Consider the following 20,768-nt stretch of genomic DNA (forward strand, 5'->3'; position numbering starts at 1 on the left):
TTGAATGCCGGGGAGTGCTGCTGGGTGAGTGATGGGGTGTAGTACATTGAGAAGTATGAGAGGCTGGTGTAGTGGTGTTTAGGAGATGTCAGGTGAAGATATATTCACTGCCTTTGATCACCTTTTTGAATTTATTAGACGTCTAATGGTGCTGCTGTAAAGTCCTCTGGGCCCAGACTCAAGGGCTGGAATTTACCCCTATCTCTTCCAGGGATTGGTTAGCGGGTGGGGAGGAGATGAAAAATTGGATGCCATGGAGGTAAGACTGTGCTCCTCGCCTACCTGCCTCCACTGGTATTTTACTCATGGTGGGGGAGACTTTGGGCAGTTCGCCCATCTATGGGCCAGCTGAAGTCCTTGTGGCCAATTAGTGATCGTATGAGGGGCCTCCTCCGGTCGTCACTGGGATTTACCCATGGCAGTGGGTACCAGAGCCAAGTGTCCAGCAATCTGGTTTCTGGGCTTAGAGGATGGTGGGGTATACCTTCTGTTTGCCACCCTGTGCCCAACAGAAGCACTCTCCCCCTGCCCCCAACCAAGCTAGCTTCCCCCCGGCCTTTCCAACCCAGTGCTTTGACACCCCCCCCCCCCCCCACCCTCTGTGGCCTGGTAGTCTGGTCCCAGTGAAACCTCAGACTTTAAGTCTAGGTCCATGGCATCTCTTCTTCAGGGACTTTTTCAGTGAAGTCCCAGCATTGGACACTATTCCCAGTGGTGCTGCTGGGCCTAGAGAGCTGCTGGCCCTCTGACTCAGAGTCAGGACATCCTCCCTGATGGGGACACAAGTCTGGCCTCAAGCCAATTAATGGCGCACTAGCCATAAAATGGCTGTGGAACAAATTAGCCAAGCGGAGGCAGGCTTGCCCCCAACTTTTCGGCTGGGGGGGGAGCTGGAGTCACCATTTTTGCGTAAAATTCCAGCGCATGAGTTGACCTTCCTGGCTACCTGCTCCCACTCTCCCCTGAGGGTTGTCCTTGAGCACTTCTGGCCGCTTTCAAGACCATGGTGTATCTCCTGCCAGCCGCACCACTAATGCCTCTAGTTTGTATCTGTCATACTGGAACCCTGGTGCCCAGCTTGTGTGCCCTGGTGTCCAGTTTACATGAATTTCCATTGTAGCAATCTCTTTTTCCAACTTCTCTTTAAGAGGCAGAGAAAAAAAAGGTTGCTTGTACCTTGTGATTGACAAACATGCTGTCAGCACCTTGTGATAAAGAGTTTGCTGGCATCATTAAGGAGATGTGATCAGCAACAGCTTAATGGGCCGAATGGCTTCTTTCTGTGCCATTCATGTGTCTTTGACTCAGTGACTCTGTGATCAGCAAGTTTTTTTTTATTCATTTACGGAATGTGGGCATCACTGGCTCAACCAGCATTTATTGCCCATCCCTAATTGCCTTTGAGAAGGTGATGGTGAGCTGCCTTCTTGAATCACTGCAGTCCTTGTGGTGTAAGTACAATAGTAAGCCACAGCAGCACATGTGGGAGAGAAATAGACTACGCTTGGAGGAACAGTCCCCTGCAGAAATCTTCAAACTCACTGACCCTTACCAGAATTTTCAACAATCATTGGGGAGCCTCATAGAGGGGCTTCACGGGCTGCAATGTGGCCTGAGGGTTAGGCAAGCCTGATCTAAAGGTACTGTGGCGAGTATTGTAATTTTTTTTTGAAGAGTTTAATTATATTATATATTGTAAATCTTTTATATTTAGTGATGCATTTTATTTTGTAAGTTATTTCAGCTAGGAATGCACAGTGCTGCACATGTATGATCCAGTATTTCAACTTGTACATTGGTTTTTCTGGGAGAGAAAGGTTTGAAGGAACCAAACTCTAGCTTTAACATTGATTCCTATAGGAACTTATGATTCACTCAAATTCCTTTCACTGAAAGTTGTGATTTTCAGGAACTCAAGCAGAATGTTAAGTGAGGACACACTGTAAAATAATAAAAATACATTCAGGCTTTCATACGCACACACACGAAGTTCACACACACAAAAATACAGATTAGAGAGTGGGGAAGGATAAACTGATCAAATTAGAGTCCATAAAAAGTAAATGGAATATACAATCTGTAATTTTGTGGCTGGCTTCAGACTTTCCTTCAGTGATCCTGATGTTGCCAATTTAAAGGTGTAGCTGGCTGATTTGGTTGTTCCTCTGGAGTTGGTAGCGTTGGGCTGAATTTCTTTTAAGAAGTCTCTGTTTGTAACAGGGGAATCTCTGGATTCTCGCGGTCAGTAGAGCTCAAAGATTGCCAGGTGCATTAGAGAGAGGGAGGAAGGAAGAACCCCACTTGGGTTTTCCCTCTCAGCTGCTTGTCCTCAGTTCTGCTGAGAAACAAATATTTAAAACATACAAAGGATTGGCTTATTATGTGACCTTCGTCTCCAACTGTCGGGGTGGTGGTGGGGCTGGGATGTGAGTCCAAATAAGGTCATTGTCCAACAGAAACTGAAAATGCTGGAAAAACTCAGCAGGTCTAACAGCATCCGTGGAGAGAAAAACAAAAGAGTTAACATTTCAAGTCTGTATGGCTCTTCTTCAGAGCTGTCATTGTCCATGTATTCCAAGGGTAACTTGATTAGCTCATGTTTAAAGGCTATCTTAGCCGGGATCCCATTGTTCAAATGATTAGTCTTACTGGTTCCTCTCCAATAGTTGAATACCTTAGGTGATTGCCTTAATGCCCTATTAATAGAACAGGAGATGGGAGTCTTTCACATTCCATTCCCTAGGAGGTCATTGTCTTTGGTGGGTTTTGCAGAAAACTGTCTCCATTCCAATAATTGGAATGTGGAATATGTAGCAACGTAAATTGGGGTAATTAACTTTGGCTGTGATCTCAAGTCACTCTTGGTCTGTGTTTTAAAAAGTAATGTTTTTAAAAGTTCAATTCAGGATTCCACCAGGTGAGTTAAAAATAATTATTTGACATAAAGCACATCTTCATGACGATAATATCTATAAATTTATTTGATCAGGATATAATTTGCAAAACTGAGATTTTTTGCAAATTTAGCAAAATTGAGAAAAGTAATCTATATTTTTAAAAATTGTATTCATGTTGAACACAATTCTGACTGCCTTTATTTTTACCTAATGTTCATAAGTGACAGCTTTGGCAAACATTAACCAAAATCTCTACACACATTTCAGGTACAAGAGACTAAAGCTAGTGGCAGATGCAGTTGCTGCTTGGGGGTATTCGGAAAAAAGTGTTTTGCTCACTGAATTCATTTTGCCAAGTCTGACAGAAGCAAATTCTCTTAAAGGTACAGCTGTTTCTTTTCTTTCTTTAAGTTGTAGTGTAATTTCAATCTAAAGCTAGAGATGAAAATTTGTTACAGAGGTACCGCACCATTCAATAGATGTATGGAAATAAAATTCTACTTTAGGCATAATCAGGAAATTGGGTGCAAATTGCACTCAAAATTATGTTGGTTAGGTTACAGTTCAAGGGTAGAATTTTAAATGGCAATTGGGGGTAGGTTTGAGTTTGGGTTTGGCCAGGTGGCTTAAATGGCTGAAAAATGACGGCTGGTCAGAAACCCAAAACGACCCCACCCACTTCCGGGTTTACCGGAGCACGTTCCCAGGCTCGCTGGAAATTCTTGTGGAGCTGTTGAGTTAGTGATTTAAATATGCAGACAAGCAATTAACTATGGCTTTAACGAAGGATTCTGACTTTATTGCCAGCACACAGGTTTCCAGAGCTATGTGGAACTCGTTAGGTGAGAACACATTGGGCAGAAATTTGCCGTCGGTGTGTGGGGGCTGGCCTGACACACCGACACATAAAATGATGTGCGATGTCGTTGAGCGTGTGTCCTGATGTCACTGCGCGCCATCGCAATATTTCGGAGGGCAGGCGTGCTATGAGTTCCAAGGCGCGCCCACCATTAAATAACAGGCCAGTTAAGGCCCTTGAGGCAGTGATTGACAGTGATTTTTTGCAGCCCGTGCGATTTTCAGTGCGTCGCATGGGCACAACGGGCAGGCGAGTAGGCCACATTTTTAAAAACCTCATCCACGGGTGGGTTAAGAGGGGTGAGTGGGTTCACTGATGCGAGTTGTTAATACTTTAGTTTTTAAACTTACTGCTACTTGCCTGTGTGAACAGGATAACTTCAATTCTCAGAGCTGCAGAAAGAACAAGCTTCAGTTGAGGACTGGAGGAAACATAACACTTCAGCCTTCCCTTACCCTGGGAATGGGGATTGTTCTATCCACTGGAGACACCTCCTCTGAGGGGGAAGAGAGGGCTAGAAGGGGGAGGAGGCTAGGAGTCCATATTCAGCCTCCAGGGGAGCCACCTTTGGGAGGACGCAGGCACAAGGGGCTCAGGGCCAACAGGAAGTACAAGGTGGAAGGGGCCGCAGAAGACACCACTATCCTGCTGCCATAGTTTACAGGTGGCGATGCAGCTACCTCAATATGTCTGAGGTGCAGTGCCGAAAGAGCTCCATTTCTCAAGGGAGACAGTGACTTCCATTTGTCAGATGATCGGCCCTGAGATCAGCTCCAACTGTGTGGGTGGAAATCCCATGTCAGTGGTGCTGAAAGTCACGGTTGCCCTCAACTTCTATGCCTCCAGCTCTTTCCAGGGGTCGGTGGGTGATCTTTGTGGAGTTTCTCAGTAGCCTGCTCATTCTGCAGATCTGTTGGCCTTGATGACCTTGCCGGGTGTTTTCTGGCCTGTGGAGCCTGTGCTGGCCCCAAACGGGAGAGAGTGGCCAATGGCACAACTGGCATCTCCTCAGTCGCCGCAGGCTCATCAGATGCCACAGTCACCGGCAGAAGGGTGGAGGTGCTGCTGCCGTCATCTGAAGCCCCCCAAGAGGAGCCCGCAGAGATGACAGACAGCTTGTGCGCCAACGTGAGGTCACTTTGGACCTCCCTGCTCACCATTGTTGGATGGGCACCTAACTGGGATACTGGGTGCCCAATCTATCTCCCACACTGACACTGACCACCTGAGGTCAGTGCTGCTGTGAGGGCTTGCAGATCCGCGCACATCCCCAGGAAGCCATGATTGTTCTCCTGGAGGAGCCTCTCCATGAGAGTTGCCACTCTCTCCATGGAGGAGGCATTGCACTCAGCCCTGAGGGTTATTGCATTGCTCATGCTCCACAAGGACTGCCCCATCACGGAGACCATGGCATGCATTCCCTCATGTATCTCCGCCAGATTCTCACGTACACCTTGCTGGGCTTCCAGCATCTGCTGCCTCAGGGACAACTCCAGAGGCACATCATCAGCCACCGACTGAGCAAGTTCATAGTCCCCAGCAGTCCTCTGACTGCCTGCGCCCTGGGCACTCTCTGTCTCCGCCGGCATCTCAAGTGAATGTGAAGTGCCCTCACCGCTGTGCAGCGAGATACTAGCTGATGATCTTATCCCCACTGAGGCAATGGTATCTACGCTGGTGCCTGCCTGGCTGAGAGGGTGTGAAGCTGGTGCGTTTATATCTTCTGGGCCCTCAGGGGTCAGTGGCGGTCTCTCTGCCTCATGAGTCTGGGCGTGCTCCGGTGAGGCTGAAAGGAAAACAAGGGCATTTGATTAGAAGTCGTTACACTGTTAAGGTGCATGCCTGGCACCCGGATCAGGATGCACTCCTCCTTCCATTATCAATGGGGGTCCCATGTTGGATGCTGAAATTAATATACAGTCAACTGTGGAATGTTTGCACTCACAGACGTTGTGACCTCAGTGCACGGCACTCATACTTCCCAATGGCAACCCAGCCTCACCCTGGCCAGTTGACCTGGGCTCATGGCGCCTCTCCAGCTCGTATCTGGACATGATGAGAAGGTGGGGCTGCCCTCCGCCAGTCCACAGCCGTTCTGCATTATTGTGTGCTGTCTTCTCCTGAAAGGAGAGAGGAGCATAGATTAGTCCACCCTGTACCTGCATTGCCATTCCAGCCTGGCCAACCCCACCTGAGTGAAACATTGCAGGCCTCATCCGATTTGTGACCCTGGAGCTGCCATACATTCATTCCAAGCAACCAGGGCTGACCCCCTTGCCCAGATGCTACCTCCATCACATTTGCCACTCACACTGTAAGACCTTCCAAACCCATGAGCACTACCACCTAGAAGGACAAAGGCAGCAGATAGATGGGTACACCGCCACCTGGAAGTTCACTTCCAAGTCACTCAACACCCTGACTTTGAAATGTTTCGGCGCGCCATTGTGGCTAGGTCAAAATCCTGGCGCTCGCTCCCAAACACTACTGGTGGGTGTTCCTGCACCACATGCAGTGGATACAGAAGGCAGCTCAGCACCACCCTCTCAGGGGCAGCTGGGGATGGGCAATAAATGCTGGCCCACCCAGCGAAGACCACATCCCGTGGATGAATGAATGCAAAAACAAAATTCTGATTTGGAGGGGGGCCTACCTAACCGCTGTGATAAGTGACACATGCCAACACGTTACTCACCCTCCCCCAATCGCAAGAGGTCATTAAGCCGCTTGCGGCACTGCACCCAGGTGCGTCTCACCACATCATGGGAGCTGACCCTTTCTGCCATCTCCTCCCAGGCACGTTTTGTTATTGGGGAGGAGGGCCTCCTCCTCCCGTCCCTTGGCACTATGATGTTGTGCTGTGCTGCCACCTCCTCGAGCTGGTCAGCGAGGCAATCACCCGACCTGCCCTCCTGCCTGGCCTGCTCTGAGATGTTGTCTGACATCCTCCTGTGCGACACTGGTGGCAGCCTTTGGAAGGCTGCCTGTGCTGTTTTTGAATAGGCCGTTGGGTCGCCATTAGACCCAGCAGTCATTGGCCTCCCGCCGCCGCCTGCCCCTTCCCGATGTTCTCGAGAGCTGCGATTCACGCTGGATGGGCCTTAATTGGCCTGCCCACGTAAAATGGCGGCGTGGAGCCGATCGCGGGTGGCGATTGGCTCCGCGTCTATCCGCTCCTGCTCCCACCCAGCCTGTCCACCAGAAGTAAAATCCTGGCCATTGGGAGGTCATTGATCAATGAAATTGACAGGCCTGAAACAGACATGTCTGCTGGCTTGTCTGTTTGAGGGGCTTGTATTCATAGCACTTGTTCTGGGAGCCTGATTTCACTAATTCACAGGTGATATTCAACTTTTTAGAAGTTATTTCATTCATCTTAGACTTTACTCACTTTGATCTGATCTTTCCTGCTGTCACTGCAGCATGGGAGCAGCTCATGCAGCTAGCATGAGGAACAAAGGAGCACCATCTGGAGCAGCAATGACACAAACAGCAACTGCCTTCTCTGCAGCTGCACGCTGCCTCTCAGGACAGAAGGGGTGAACACACAGCCCTAGCTTAAAGGAAACAATCCTCCCAGCGCAGAGTATACAGCAGGGGTCAAAATAATTATTTTGTCAAGGACCTTTCTTGAGATTTTCATGAGGGCTTCTTTTTTGGTTTTCAGGAGTCCTATTTCATTCTCACTAACTCCTTTATAAGGTGATGCAGTCATTACCTTCTGTATTTCTGTTGAATTTTTTTTAAGGGTTCCTGGCAGAGTGGGAAGAAAGTGAGGGAGAGAGTGAATTTAAAAAGTGTCCCAGGCTCCCTTTGTGTTACAACAGATATTTGGATGTCATATTGGATATTTGGACTAACAGAGAAGCAGAAGTAGAGGAATTCATCAATATCCTCAATAATCTCATCCCTCCATTAAGCTTAAAGCCACAATACACAAGGGGCTGAATTTTCCTCCCATCAGGGGGATTGTGCGGGGGCAGGGGAGAGTGAGCGTGAACCTGATCAGCACACCCGATTGGGTGCGTGCTGCTATTTTACGCATTTGTATGTGCGTGAAAGAGCGCAGAAATCTCCCTGAGGCACAGAGTTGCCCCTGCCCTCGTTCACTGACCGGAAAATTCTCCCCAAGGAAATCTTTGGGCCGTAACTTCCAAGCTCCAAGACATTGTAACTAGGGGTACCCCAAAGATGCACTGGAGAAATACCACCCCGCCAGAAGTTCCCTTGTAAGGATTACACGGCAATTGCCCAGGAAGTGCAAACTTCTGATCAGCAATTGCCCTTCAGTGGAGCCATCTGAAAATGTGATTTAAATCACAACTTCAGATGGTTTCGACTTTGTTGCATCGATAGTTACCCAGAAAAAGTTAGAAGAATAAGAATTAAAACCACTTTGAGCTTGTGGGTAACTATTGTCCAAACCCACACCAATCTATCACGGGACTGCCCAAACCCCCATGGGGCTCCCCCACCCCCCCAACTACCCCCAGGGCATTCCCCCACACCCCTCACTAGTCCCCCCCGCCATGGAACTGGTTCCCCCCTCCACTCCCCATGGGATTCTCCCCGAACCCTCAGATGGGAGGAAAATTCAGCCCCTTGTGTATTGTGGCTTTAAGTTTAATGGAGGGATGAGATTATTGAGGATATTGATGAATTCCTCTATTTCTGCGTCTCTGTTAGTTCAAATATCCAACATGTCATCCAAATATCTGTTGTAACACAAAAGGGAGCCTGGGACATTTTTTAAATTCACTCTCTCCCCCACTCTCTTCCAACTCTGCCAGGAACCCTTAAAAAAATTCAACAGAAATACTGAAGGTAATGACCGCATCACTTTATAAAGGAGTTAGTGAGAATGAAATAGGAACTCCTGAAAACCAAATACCCACCTCCCGACTGGACTCCCAACCCCCAACAGTACTCCCAGCCCTCCCACCACAGGACCTCCCCGACCCTGAACCCCTAGGGTACTCGCTTCCCACATGCCGAGTAAACACTCCCCCATGGGACTCCCGTATCCTACAGGAGTCCCCAACCACGCTCTCCAAACAAGTCAACCCTCCCCCCGACTGTCTGACCCCGCCAACTGTCTGACCCCCTACCCCGACTGTCCATTTCTGTCCAGCCCCAAATTCTAACCATTTACTTGACAAACCTACCTTCTCCCTGGCTTGAAATGGCTGGGCCTTTAAACTTAACTGATTTACAGCAGCCAGTGGTGTAAAAAAGGTGACATGGCCTCCTTCCCTCCGATTCTGCAGTGCTTGACTAAAGGCCTTGGAAGCACACTGCCCTTCACAGTCCTTGCTTGGCCTGAGTCGGAAGGTTGGGCGAGACAGGATTGAGAAGATTTCCAGGTAAGAAATTAGGAGTAGGATGGTAGTCTGACTCTGATTGCCGTTCTGCAAAAATTCAGGCCCATTAGTATTTAAATTGAGACACGAAAACAACAGTCATAAGTTAACAACAAAAATTTTTTTTATAAGTAATCAATACACACAAAAAGCAATCACTCTAAATACATCTTCCGCAGACTGATGTGGTCACAGCTAATGCCTTTTCATCACATATGCACAAGCAAGAAGATTTCGACCAGGCAGCTACTGTCCTTTTTGCTGCATTAAGACAAAGGGGATACACAAAAAGATTCCTCAGACAAATCAAGTCAAATTTTTTGGGCTAGTCAACCCACCATTGCAAGTGGTGTTAATTATAACATATTGCACATTGACCCAACATATAAATTAAGTGGTTAAGAATAATTTTGGAAAGTTAAAAGGGAGTGTCAATTCACTGGACCAACATAACATATCAGCTTTTAAGAGGCTGATTAAAAATTTCTCTCCCTCTCTGACCTCCAGTTTCTCCCTCCCTCGCTGACCCCTGCAGACCCTCCCTCTTTCCCCCTCCCTTAACCTGGCAGCCTCATGCTTCCCCCCCAATCCCTGCAGTCTCCCTCTTCCCCCCCGATCCCTGCAGTCTCCCTCCCCTCGTGACCTCGTGCAAACCTGTAGTCTTGCTCTCCCTGCACCAGTATTGTTCTTCCCCCCACCCACCTTGTGCAACCCCACAGTCTCCCTCCCCCCCCCCCCCCCAACCTGGCGCAGCCCCACGCTCCCCCCCTCCCGCACCTTGTGCAGCCCCACAGTCTCGCTCTGCCCCCCTACTTGGCATAGCCCCAGAGTCTCGCTCTCACACCCCGACCTTGCGCAGTGCCACAGCCTCCCTCTTCCCCCATCCCTTACCCCTGCAGTCTCCCTCCCCCCACGACCTCTCACAGCTCTGCAGTCTCGCTGCACCCCTCCAGCCTCACTGTTTCCCCCACCTCGCGCAGCTCCGTAGTCTCCCTCCCCCAACCTTGCGCAGCACCGCAGTGTCACTCATTCCCCCCCTTACCCCTGCAGTGACCCTCTTCTCCCCAGATCCCTGCAGTCTCCCTCTCCCCCACTGAGCCCTGCAGTCTCCCTCTCCCCCACCAGATCCCTGCAGTCTCCCTCTCCCCCACCAGATCCCTGCAGTCTCCCTCTCACCCCTATCCCTGCTGTCTCCCTCTCACCCCGATCCTTGCAGCCTTCCTCCATGCCCCCTCCGATCCCTGCAGCCACCGTCCCCCCACCAATCCCTGCAGCCTCCCTCTCCCCCCGATCCCTGCAGCCTCCCTCCCCTCCCAGATCCCTGAAGTCTCCCTCCCACCCACGACCTGTCACAGTCCTGCAGTCTCGCTCTTCCCCCCACCTCGCACAGTCCCACAGCCTCCCTCCCCCCACCTCACACAGTGCTGCAGTCTCGCTTTCCCTCCAATCTCGCGCAGCCCCGCGCTCTCCCCCTTCCCTCCTGCCCCTCCCGCACGCTCTCCCCCTTCCCTCCTGCCCCTCCCGCGCGCTCTCCCCTTCCCTCCTGCCCCTCCCGCGCGCTCTCCCCCTTCCCTCCTGCCCCTCCCGCGCGTTCTCCCCCTTCCCTCCTGCCCCTCCCGCGCGCTCTCCCCCTTCCCTCCCGCCCGCTCTCCCCCTTCCCTCCTGCCCCTCCCGCGCGCTCTCCCCCTTCCCTTTTTCCCCCCCACCCTTTTTCCCCCACACACAGTCTCCCTCTTCCTTCACCCCCCACACAGTCTCCCTTTTCCTCACCGCCCCCCCCAACACAGCCTCCCTCCCTTTCCGTCCACACACAGTCTCCCTCTTCCTTCCTTCCTTCCCCCCACCCCTCAGTCTCCCTATTCCTCCCACCATCCCACCATGCAGTCCTGTAGTCTCTCACCGCTGTAAGAATTTGTCTTGATTTGTTTCTGGAATTGATGCTGTCCATAGTTGATTTAACTTGAAACCCCAAATGCACAATTTATATCTTTTTAGGGTCCCACTGAGCTCAAACCTACAAGGTACAATCAAGTGAGAGAGAGACAATTATGATTGGTGAATTGGAGTGGAATTCATTAAGATGTTATATATACTTAATAAAAGGCAGTGAAGACAGCAAGGATATCCCTGTCCCCGAGAGTTCGGATTCCCTTGTGTGTTGACAGCACAGGCAAACTATTTGTCTTTGTCCTGATTCGATGTTGTCACCATAGGAACAATGTTGAATGTCTTCGAGCCCTCAATGTTATTCTTAAGTCTAAGGGTTTCTGGGCCATATTAGGGCATAATCCAATTTAACCCTTTTCATCGGCTAAAGGTGAGGTCACTTACTATTTCCCCACCTCCATGGCTCAGGTCACATAGACCATGTAATTGGAGATAAATTTTTGTCTTTGTACTGTCTTAAACTTTGGAGATAGTATTCAGTCTTTAGCAAATGTTACATGAATAAAGATGGAGATGACATCACTTAAACAATGTGATATCCTTTCTCAGTTCTGAGGCCTCTAAAGTTGGTTTTGCATAAACATAGGAACTATTGTAAGTTTAAAAAGAGTATTTTAATAAATTTAGACTTGATATAATTTAGCTGTGCACAGCCTAATTACTGTATCGCAAATTAACCTATAACCTGCTTAAGTTTGACAGAGATATAACCTTCAGGCAAAGAGTCAGACGTTGATGAGCAAATAATACCTAAGTTTATTGAATAAAGGATAAAATAAAACAACAATGCATTTACCAGTTAACTAAAGGTACAAAAGAACAAAAAGGCATACCTATCAATAATACACTGTAGACTTCACAACTTCAAATGGATGGCCAGACTCGAAGAAGTGGAAAATGACCTCAGCCCTTCTTGCCAAGAAGAATTCTGCCTCTATGTTAGAAGGAAACTTTACTAAGGTCCATGCTAGCAGGAATTCTGCCTCTGCCCCTGGGCTAGGACTGCACAAGCCATTCTCACCCAGACAGGAATTCTTCCTCTGTCCTTGAGAATACACAATACAACCATTTTCCCTATGCTTGGTATACACAAACAAGATGGTTCCAAACTCTTTTATATCTGATTCTGGCATAACTCCACCTTAATTCAAAGTTGTTGCTAACAGCCAATTGGTCATTAAAGTTGTAAGGGTTAATTTCATTGGATTTGTTCATCTGCGCACATTGCCTTAAGCATAAGACAATGGATTATTTCAAGATGTATTCTTTATCCTAAACTGAACAAATTCCTTATTCATTAGACCCAGTACTAGACTAGTCAAGGACTGTGTGTTCTGATAGGGCTATTGGAAGAATAATGCAATTGCTTCCCACAGACACTCTCAAAGCATGTTTAAAATACGGATTGGAATGTTAGTAGAGAAACAGACATAGATATAATCCGACTTTCATTAACTATCTGATTAATTACTTATTCTTCAATTACAGAATAATTGAGGTACTTCTAATAATCATCTGTTGCTGGTCAATTGCTATTTTACAGTACTTGTGGTTAGCATATTAAAATGTTGCATAGTTTGGCAGCAGGTGTTCAAATCACAAAATGGAAGGAGTTAATACAAAACAGCAGCTTGACCTTGTTAGCCTATCACAGACTACATGTTGTAAAAACCATTTAAAAATGGTCACGTTAAGCAGGCAACCTAAATCCCAACTGAAATAGAACCTAAAACTCAGATCTGCTTACACGATTCATCCATCCTGAAGCTCGTTAGTGCCAGGTGTAAACGGGTGCCTCCCTCCCGTGGTAAGACAGAAAAGGTAAGCAAGGAAGATGTCTTTCTGGATTATAGCTGCCATATTCTATTGATTTGGTGAATAGGTCAATGCATCAGAATGGCTACCCCTAATTAAAATAGATATGTTGCACAAGCTCTTATCAATATAGGGAGGGGTTCATGCTGCAGGTAATTGATTATTAAGGATCATTATTCACTTCTCATGACTGTGAAGACCTTCTTAGCATTTGCACTATAGCAACTCAGACTCTTTGGCATCAAGCTTTTATCAATAAGTTAATTTCTCACAATACTGACAGCCTCAAACTGTTTCATACTGTCATAGCTGCAAATTCTGTTGGCAAACTGTTTTAACTGTTTGATTAACTCCTCTCAGCATGCAAGAACTCTAGCTCGTCTATCTAAAGAGTGTTCAATATAAAATCTCAAAATTAGTACATTATCAAAATGTTACACCGTCGCCATCGATCCACTGTTTGATGTGCTCCACTCACTCTCCCACAGTCTGTTTTTCTCCTATGTTTGCTGCCGGTAGGCTCACTAACAAGATGAGGTTAAGTCCATCAGCAGCAAACGTGGGAGAGCAACAGCCTGTGATTGGAGAAGCAGCTCCTCAGAGGTTCTGTCACTTGCATGCAGCGGGGGTGACTTTTCTCTCATTTGTCACCCCCATCGTTGATTTTTCATGGGTTTTTTGGGGACTTTTGAAGGTGAATTGACTTGTTGCCCCTGTGTATTTTGAACCCTGGGATACAGGCAAAGAATCAGTTTCATTGACATGATGGAGCGACAGTTCCTTAGGAGGCTACAGTTTCCTGAAACAAGACTTCCTTCCACAAGGACCAGTTAGGGACACATTGTCAATGGTTGTCAAGATCACCACAGCCCTAAACTAACAAGGGTTCAGTTGCAGGGAGACTTAGAAATCCAAAGAGAAAGGTGGAGGTATTGGAACAGTATAGTGATGTGGGTGAAGGCAAGTAGAGTGGAACTGAAAGGGACAGAGAATTCAACAAAAACTGTACATCAGTGAATAAGATCATTGCAGGGAATAGAAGTAAAAAAAAAATGAAATCCAAGGTTCTTTATCTGATGGAAAATGCCTCTGCAATAAGATAGATACATTAGTGGCACAAATAGAGGTAAATAGTTTAGATCTAATGGCCATTACAGAAACATGGTTGCAAAGTGATCAAGGTTGGGAAATAAATATTCCAGGGTACACAATATTTCAGAAAGACCGACCTTATAGTAAAGTATGACATAAGGACATTAGTGAGAAAGGATCTGGCCTCTAAAGATCATGAAGTAGAATCAGTATGGGTGGAAATTAGGAATAGCAAGAGTCAGAAAACACTATGGGCGTAGTTTATGGGCCCCCTAACAGTAGTTATACCATTGGACGGAGCATTAAACATGAAACTATTGGAGCCTGTAACAAGGGAAATGTAATAAATGTGGGAGACTTTAATCTTCATATAGACTGGGACAATCTAATTAGCAAGAATGGTCTAGCAGATTAGTTTGTAGAATGTTCTCATGATAGTTTATTGAGGAAGTTTGTCGTGGAACCAACTAGGGATAAAGCTATCTTAGATCTCATATTGTGTAATGAAGCAGAGTTAATTAGTAATGTCATAGCAAAAGACCCCTTTTGGAATAATGACCATATTATCATTCAACTCGATGTTAAATTTGACATATTCCAATCGCAAACAAAAATCTTAAGCAAAGCCAATTTCATAGGTATGAAGGGAGAACTGGCTAAGGTTAATTTGGTAAATAGACTGAAAGGTATGAATGTAAGTGAACAGTGGGAAACATTGAAAGAAACAATTCAAAATGTTCAACAAAAATACATTCCATTGAAGAACAAAAACTCAGCAAGGTGGACCCATCCATGGCTCATTCAAGAAATTAAGAGTAGTATTAGATTAAAAGAGGTAGCTTACAATGTTGCAAAAAACTGTAGCAAGTCTGAGGAGTGGGAGTGTTTTAGAAAGGACCAAAAAGTTGAAAGAAAGGACAAAATAGAATATGAGAGCCAACTAGCCAGGAATATAAAAACAGATTGTAGGAGCTTTTATAAGTGTATAAAAAGTAGAATAGCTAATGTAAACAATGGTCCATTAGAAGCAGAGACAGGAGAAATTATCATGGAGAATTAGGAAATGGCAGTGGCATTGAATAAATCTTTTGTCTGTCTTCACAAATAAAAGACACAAGTTCTATACCAGAAGTAGACGGTAACCTAGGGGTTAAAAAGAGTCAGGAAATTAGGGAAATTGACATCAGCAGAGGGAAAGTATTGGAGAAATTTAAGGGACTAAAATCCTTGGAACCTGATGGCTTATACTTGAGGTAGCTGCAGAGATTGTGGATGTGCTAGCTATGATTTTCCAAAATTCCTTAGATTTGGGAACGGTCTCACAAGATTAGATGCTGTTGTGAAATGTTACACTGCTTTTCGACATTCAGCATCAGTGCTGGGGCCTCAGCTGTTTAGAAACTATATTAATTATTTAGATGAAGAGACAGAGTAATGCATCTAAGTTTGCTGATGATACCAAACTAGGTAGAAAGATAACTTTTGGGGAGAACACAGAGGCTGCAAAAAGATATAGACAGGTTAGGTGAGTGGGCAACAAGATGGCAGATGGAGCATAATACTGGGAAGTGTTAAGATACTCACTTTAATCATAAGAATAAAAAAGAATCATTTTTAAAAGTGAGAACCTAGTTAGCGTTGATATTCAAAGACTTAGGCGTGCTTGTACAAGGAACGCAGTATGTTAGTTAGCATGCAGGTGCAGCAAGCAATTAGGAAGCCAACTGGCATGTTGGCCTTTAATAAATAATAAAGAATAAAGAAGCCTTGCTACAGTTGTACAGAGTTTTGGGTGAGACTACTTCTGGAGTACTGTGTGCAGTTTTGGTCTCTACATTTAAGAAAGGATATACTTTCATTGGAGGTGGTATAGCGAAGGTTCACTGAATTGGTCGCTGGGATGAGGGGTTTGTACTATGATGAGAGGCTGAGTAAATTGGATTTATATTCTCTGGAGTTTAGAAGAATGAGAGGCAATCTCATTGAAACCTACAAAATTGAGAAGGGGCTTGAAAAGGTGGACGTTGCGGGATTGTTTCCATTGGTCTGGGAATTTAAAAATTTAAAACACAGGCATAGTCTCAGGATAAGGAGCTCATCATTTAGGACTGAGATGAGGAGAAATTTCTTCATTCAAAGGGTTGTGAATCTTTGGAATTCCCAACCCCAGTGGGCTGTTACTCCCATTGTTAAATACATTTTAAGGCTGGGATAGACAAATTTTTTTGTCTCTTGGGGAATTAAGGGATGTGGGAAGTGGGAGTTGAAGCCCAAGATCAGCCATGGTCGTACTGAATGGCAGAGCAGGCTCAATGGGCCATGTAGTCTACCCTTGCTCCTATTTTGTTTGTTCTTATGACTAGCCCCACCACCTGAAACCTCCCCAAACTCCAACAACCCCTGCAACTACCCACTCCCCTGACCCGACCTGACTCACCCCTGACCTGACCTGACTAGCCACCAACTGGATTATCCCTGACCCATCTACCCACTCTCTCACCCTACCAACCTGCCATTTTACCCCCTTACCCACACTACTCTTACCCATTTACTTTCTCTCCATAATTTTTCAAAGAAGCTTTAGAACATTTAACAGAAAATGCTGGAAAAACTCAGCAAGTCTAGCAGCATCTGGGGACAGAAAAACAGAGTTATCGTTACAAGTTTCAGAAGACTCTTAATGATAACTCTGTTCCTCTCTCCATAGATGCTGCAAGACCTGCTGTGTTTTTCCGGCATTTTCTGTTTTTGTTTCAGATATCCAGCATCCGCAGTATTTTGCTTTTATCTTTGGAACATTTAAATTCTTTATGGTGCTAGCTGCCGTATTCTGTAAGTAAAATGGGGACATGGCTTCTCTTCCCCCGTTTCCCCAGTGCTACGAAGAAACTTTTCAAGGAACTGTACCCTCAACATTTCTGGAGAAGCCGGGATTGGAAGTCCCAACTGTGATTGACACTCCTCCGAAGATTTGTGCCTTTATGTTTGACAATATGCAAATAATTTGAGTCAAAACTTGGGTAAAACTTAACGTTACAAAAGTAATGTAATTTTAAGTTCATTTTGCACCTGGGTCACCAATTGTGCTGAAAATGGAAACTGTTGGCTCATGTATGTGGCACTCCTGTGTTCAAGAACAGTTAGGGGTATATGTATATCATCAATATATCTTGAACTTTTGGAAACTCTGCTGTTTGAAACATCCTAAGTTTCTTAGATGGGGAAAATGATGTAATTGTTTACTATCGAAAGCATTGCATTGCCTGCTTTATATTTCAATGCACTGCAAACCGACGATTATTGCTGTCGTTGCTGGCAGCCTAGAAAGAGCCTGAGGGGAACAAATGAAGGCAGCTGTGACCATCATGCTGTGACCTGTCTTAGAGTTTGGTTGGAGGTTCTCCTGGAAAATGTAACACAACTCTGTAGCCACTTTCATGCTGAATCAGACCACCTGGAGCTATTACTCAGATAAATTTGGTTGGCAGAACTGAGATGAATGTGCGTAATTTCTGTATGATTTTTCTACTTAAGGAAATAGACAGATTCTGCTCAGCACCTTCTCTGATTAAGTAGGCAGGATGTAAAACCTATCATCTAGGAATCTGAAATGTGAACTTCATGGTACATTTGATGCAACATCAAATTTAATGGATGTAACACAGCCAATTTGTCTTGCCAACTGAAATTTTATTGCTTAAATAACAGTAAATCAATGTTTCTGTTGGATTGCTGTGTTCCAAAATAAAACAATGCATTTTGCTCTTTTACAGAGGTTGACAGTCTTTGGCCTGAGCTATTCGATGATGATGACCCCAGCAAGATTAATGAATCGACATACTTGTTGGAGTATGTTGAGAGGTGAGCTCAAATAACAAACTATGTATGTGAATGTTTTCAAATTTAAAAGATTAATCTATTACTTATAATCAATCACAGCGGGGGTCTTGTAATGCAGTTGTGGCATCCATATCTCTGAGGCAGAAGTTCTGGGTTCAAGTCCCATGCCAGGACTTGGCTATGGAAGGAACGTTCATGATGTGGTTCAATTGGCTGATAGTCAGTCTAGGAATCCTTCCACCACTATTCCCAAGTGGGAAAAACGTGTGCATGAGACGATATGCTAAAAAAAAATCAATCACAAGGTTGCTTTGTTCTACAAATGTGGAATGTTTATGTACAAAAAAATAAAGTATACACTAAGATAAAAGCAAAATACTGCAGATGCTGGAAATCTGAAACAAAAACAGAAAATGCTGGAAAAACTCAGCAGGTCCAATAGCATCTGTGGAGAGAAAAACAGAGTTAAGGTTTCGAGTCCATTTGATTCTTCAGAACTATAGGGAAGTAAAAATGTGGTGAAATTTATACTGTTTAAGGGGGGTGGAGCAGGTGAAGCTTGAAAGGAGGCCAGCGATAGGTGAGGGCAAAGGAGAGACTGACAAAGATGTCATGAACAAAAGGACAAAGGGTTGTTAATGGTAGCCCTTGGATTGTAAATGCTGAAAGAGAGGGTGCGCTTTGGAGTGGGGCTCATTCTGTGTCAATAAGGTGAAAGAGCAATTTGGCAACTGAGGTCCCAGTGATTGAGGCTGTCTCTCAACATGGGGCCATCGACTCAGCAATGGGCTGGAGCAGTGGGGAGGAACAACAACCCTAGCAACAAAGGCAGTCCCATGGTGCATGGGGATGCAGAAGTGCTGGTTGAGGAGTAGGAATGGCAAGATGGTGCTACCTAGAGCATTGGGTGTACTGACAAAAGATCATCTTCCTTAACGTGTCTCAGCAGCAGTGCTACTGCCAGCTGTCCCCAATGAGACAAATAGTGGCTGATTTGTGTGCCCTCCTGGAGGTGCCAGTAGCTGACAAGATGACAATTGCCTTGAATTTGTAAACATTTGGCTTGCTCCAGGAGTCGTCAGTAGACCTGTTTGGGATATGATAGGCAGCTGCCCACAGCAGCATTACTCAGATGACAGATACCATGTGTGAAAGGGAAGCAGACTTTATATTCATCACAATTTTTTAATATATATTTTTTCTTGAGCTATGAGTGTCTTTGACAAGGCCAGCATTTATTACCCATCCCTAATTGCCCTTGGGTAGATGGTGGTGGTGAATCGTCTTCTTGAACTGCTGCAGTCCATGTAGTGTAGATGCACCCGCAGTGCTGTTAGGACCGAGCAACTTGAAGGAACGTGGATATTGTTCTAAGTCAGGATGGTGAGTGATTTGAAGGCAAACTTGCAGGTGGTGGTATTTCCAGGTGTCTGCTGTCCCCATCATTGTAGGTGGTACAGGTCACAGGTTTGGATGGTGCTGATGAAGGAGGCTTAGTGAGTTGTTGCAGTGCTCCTTGTATATGGTATATACATACTGCTGTCACAGTGTGTTGCCAGTGGTGGGGGTAATGTGTCCTGCCAGTGAAACAGGACATACTGCTGATGGAGGAGTGTGGACATTGGCTGTAAGTTATGATTCGGTGAGTATGACTATGTTTGACTAGTCTGTTAGATGTGGCCAGTCAGGCAGAGAGAGCCACAGGTTTGCCTCTGTGGCAGAGTTCCCTCAGATGCAGGGTATGATTGACTGCACCCATGTACCCGTCGAGGCTCCAGCAGCTCAGCCAGGTGTTTTTATCGCTAGGAAGTGGGTCCACTCATTCAGCATGCTTCTGGTGTGCGACCATTATAGGTGATTCCTTCAGGTGCACGAGGTTTTCTGACCACTGTCATGATTCATTCATTCATCCTTGGGCAGACACAAGTGTCACAGCTGTTCATGCCTCCTTGGATGACTCCTGGCTGACCAGATTTATCCTTTGAAGAGATTACTGTTGACACCTGTGCGCAACCCACAGCAGAGGTGCAGGAGCGATTCAACTGCTGCCATCACACCACAAGGGTCATCAATGGGCAGACCGAGGTCCTCTTAAAGATGCAGTTTCAGAGACTTGCCTCGTCAGAGTGAGGCGGGGGGCGGAGCACCTTCAAATATGCCCCTACAATTGTGGCACTGATCCCAAAGATCTGCTGTGCCTTGTGCAACAGGGCCCTACAGGTAGGATTGAATCTGAAGGAGGTCCATGGGGAAGAGCGCACCGTTGTATTGTAGTAAGAGGAGGTTGATGAGGATCATCAGGCTGCGCTGCAAGGCTATCTATAGCTTGCACGGACAACAACACATTGAGTAGGATGGCAGGGAAGCCCATGACACTCTGATCCAGGAATGCTTTTCTTAAGGCTGGCAGATCCTGGAATAGACTCTTCCTATGTGACATCTCCCCCAGCATTTTCATCCACTGTCCGGTAGTCCAATGACGCTTAAACTCCTGGGGCTAGATTTTCCCTTTGCGGAGGGAAACAGAAGTTGGGCCTTCTAGGTCTTGAACCCCTGGTGAGAAACAGTGTCTCTTTAGGATTTTCATGGAGATGCTTCCTTAATTGGCATGGAAACAGGTTCTTTGTCTATTAAGGGAAGCAGGTGGGCTCTCAAAGCTGAAGGGCCAATCAGAGACCTTCCAGCTTGAGGGGAAGAGCAGGCTGTAGTCCAGGATAAGTAAATGAGAAGGTGCTTCAACATGGAAGCACTCTCACTAACTTTTTAAAACATTAATTAAAGATCAGAAAAACAGTTAGGCCACTAATGTTGGGGTTGCGGGGGTGGGACGGTTGTGGGGAGGTGGGGGATTCCCTCTTCAGGGTGGTCTATGGCTGACTGTGCATTCAGACAAACAGGGAGGGCCTATATGCCTGCCTAGAGTGCTGGTCCCTGACTGCCACTTGGTGCCCAGCTCCA

At 46.1% G+C, this 20,768-nt stretch overlaps 1 protein-coding gene across 5 annotated transcripts in view; it reads left to right on the forward strand.

The window, feature by feature from the left end:
• Window positions 1-20,768, forward strand: part of LOC121274754 (clathrin heavy chain linker domain-containing protein 1-like) — a 161,224-nt gene that overhangs the window by 30,649 nt on the left and 109,807 nt on the right. For 4 of the 5 annotated variants that reach the window (XM_041182107.1, XM_041182110.1, XM_041182100.1 and 1 more), the window contains 2 exons: window positions 3,165-3,280; window positions 17,744-17,831. In XM_041182107.1, the coding sequence (XP_041038041.1) occupies window positions 3,165-3,280; window positions 17,744-17,831 (204 nt within the window). The remainder of the gene's footprint in view (window positions 1-3,164; window positions 3,281-17,743; window positions 17,832-20,768) is intronic. The other variant, XM_041182117.1, reaches the window with a different exon arrangement.

Source organism: Carcharodon carcharias, chromosome 2 (genome assembly GCF_017639515.1).
Source record: "Carcharodon carcharias isolate sCarCar2 chromosome 2, sCarCar2.pri, whole genome shotgun sequence".
In the NCBI taxonomy this organism is placed as follows: Eukaryota; Metazoa; Chordata; class Chondrichthyes; order Lamniformes; family Lamnidae; genus Carcharodon; species Carcharodon carcharias.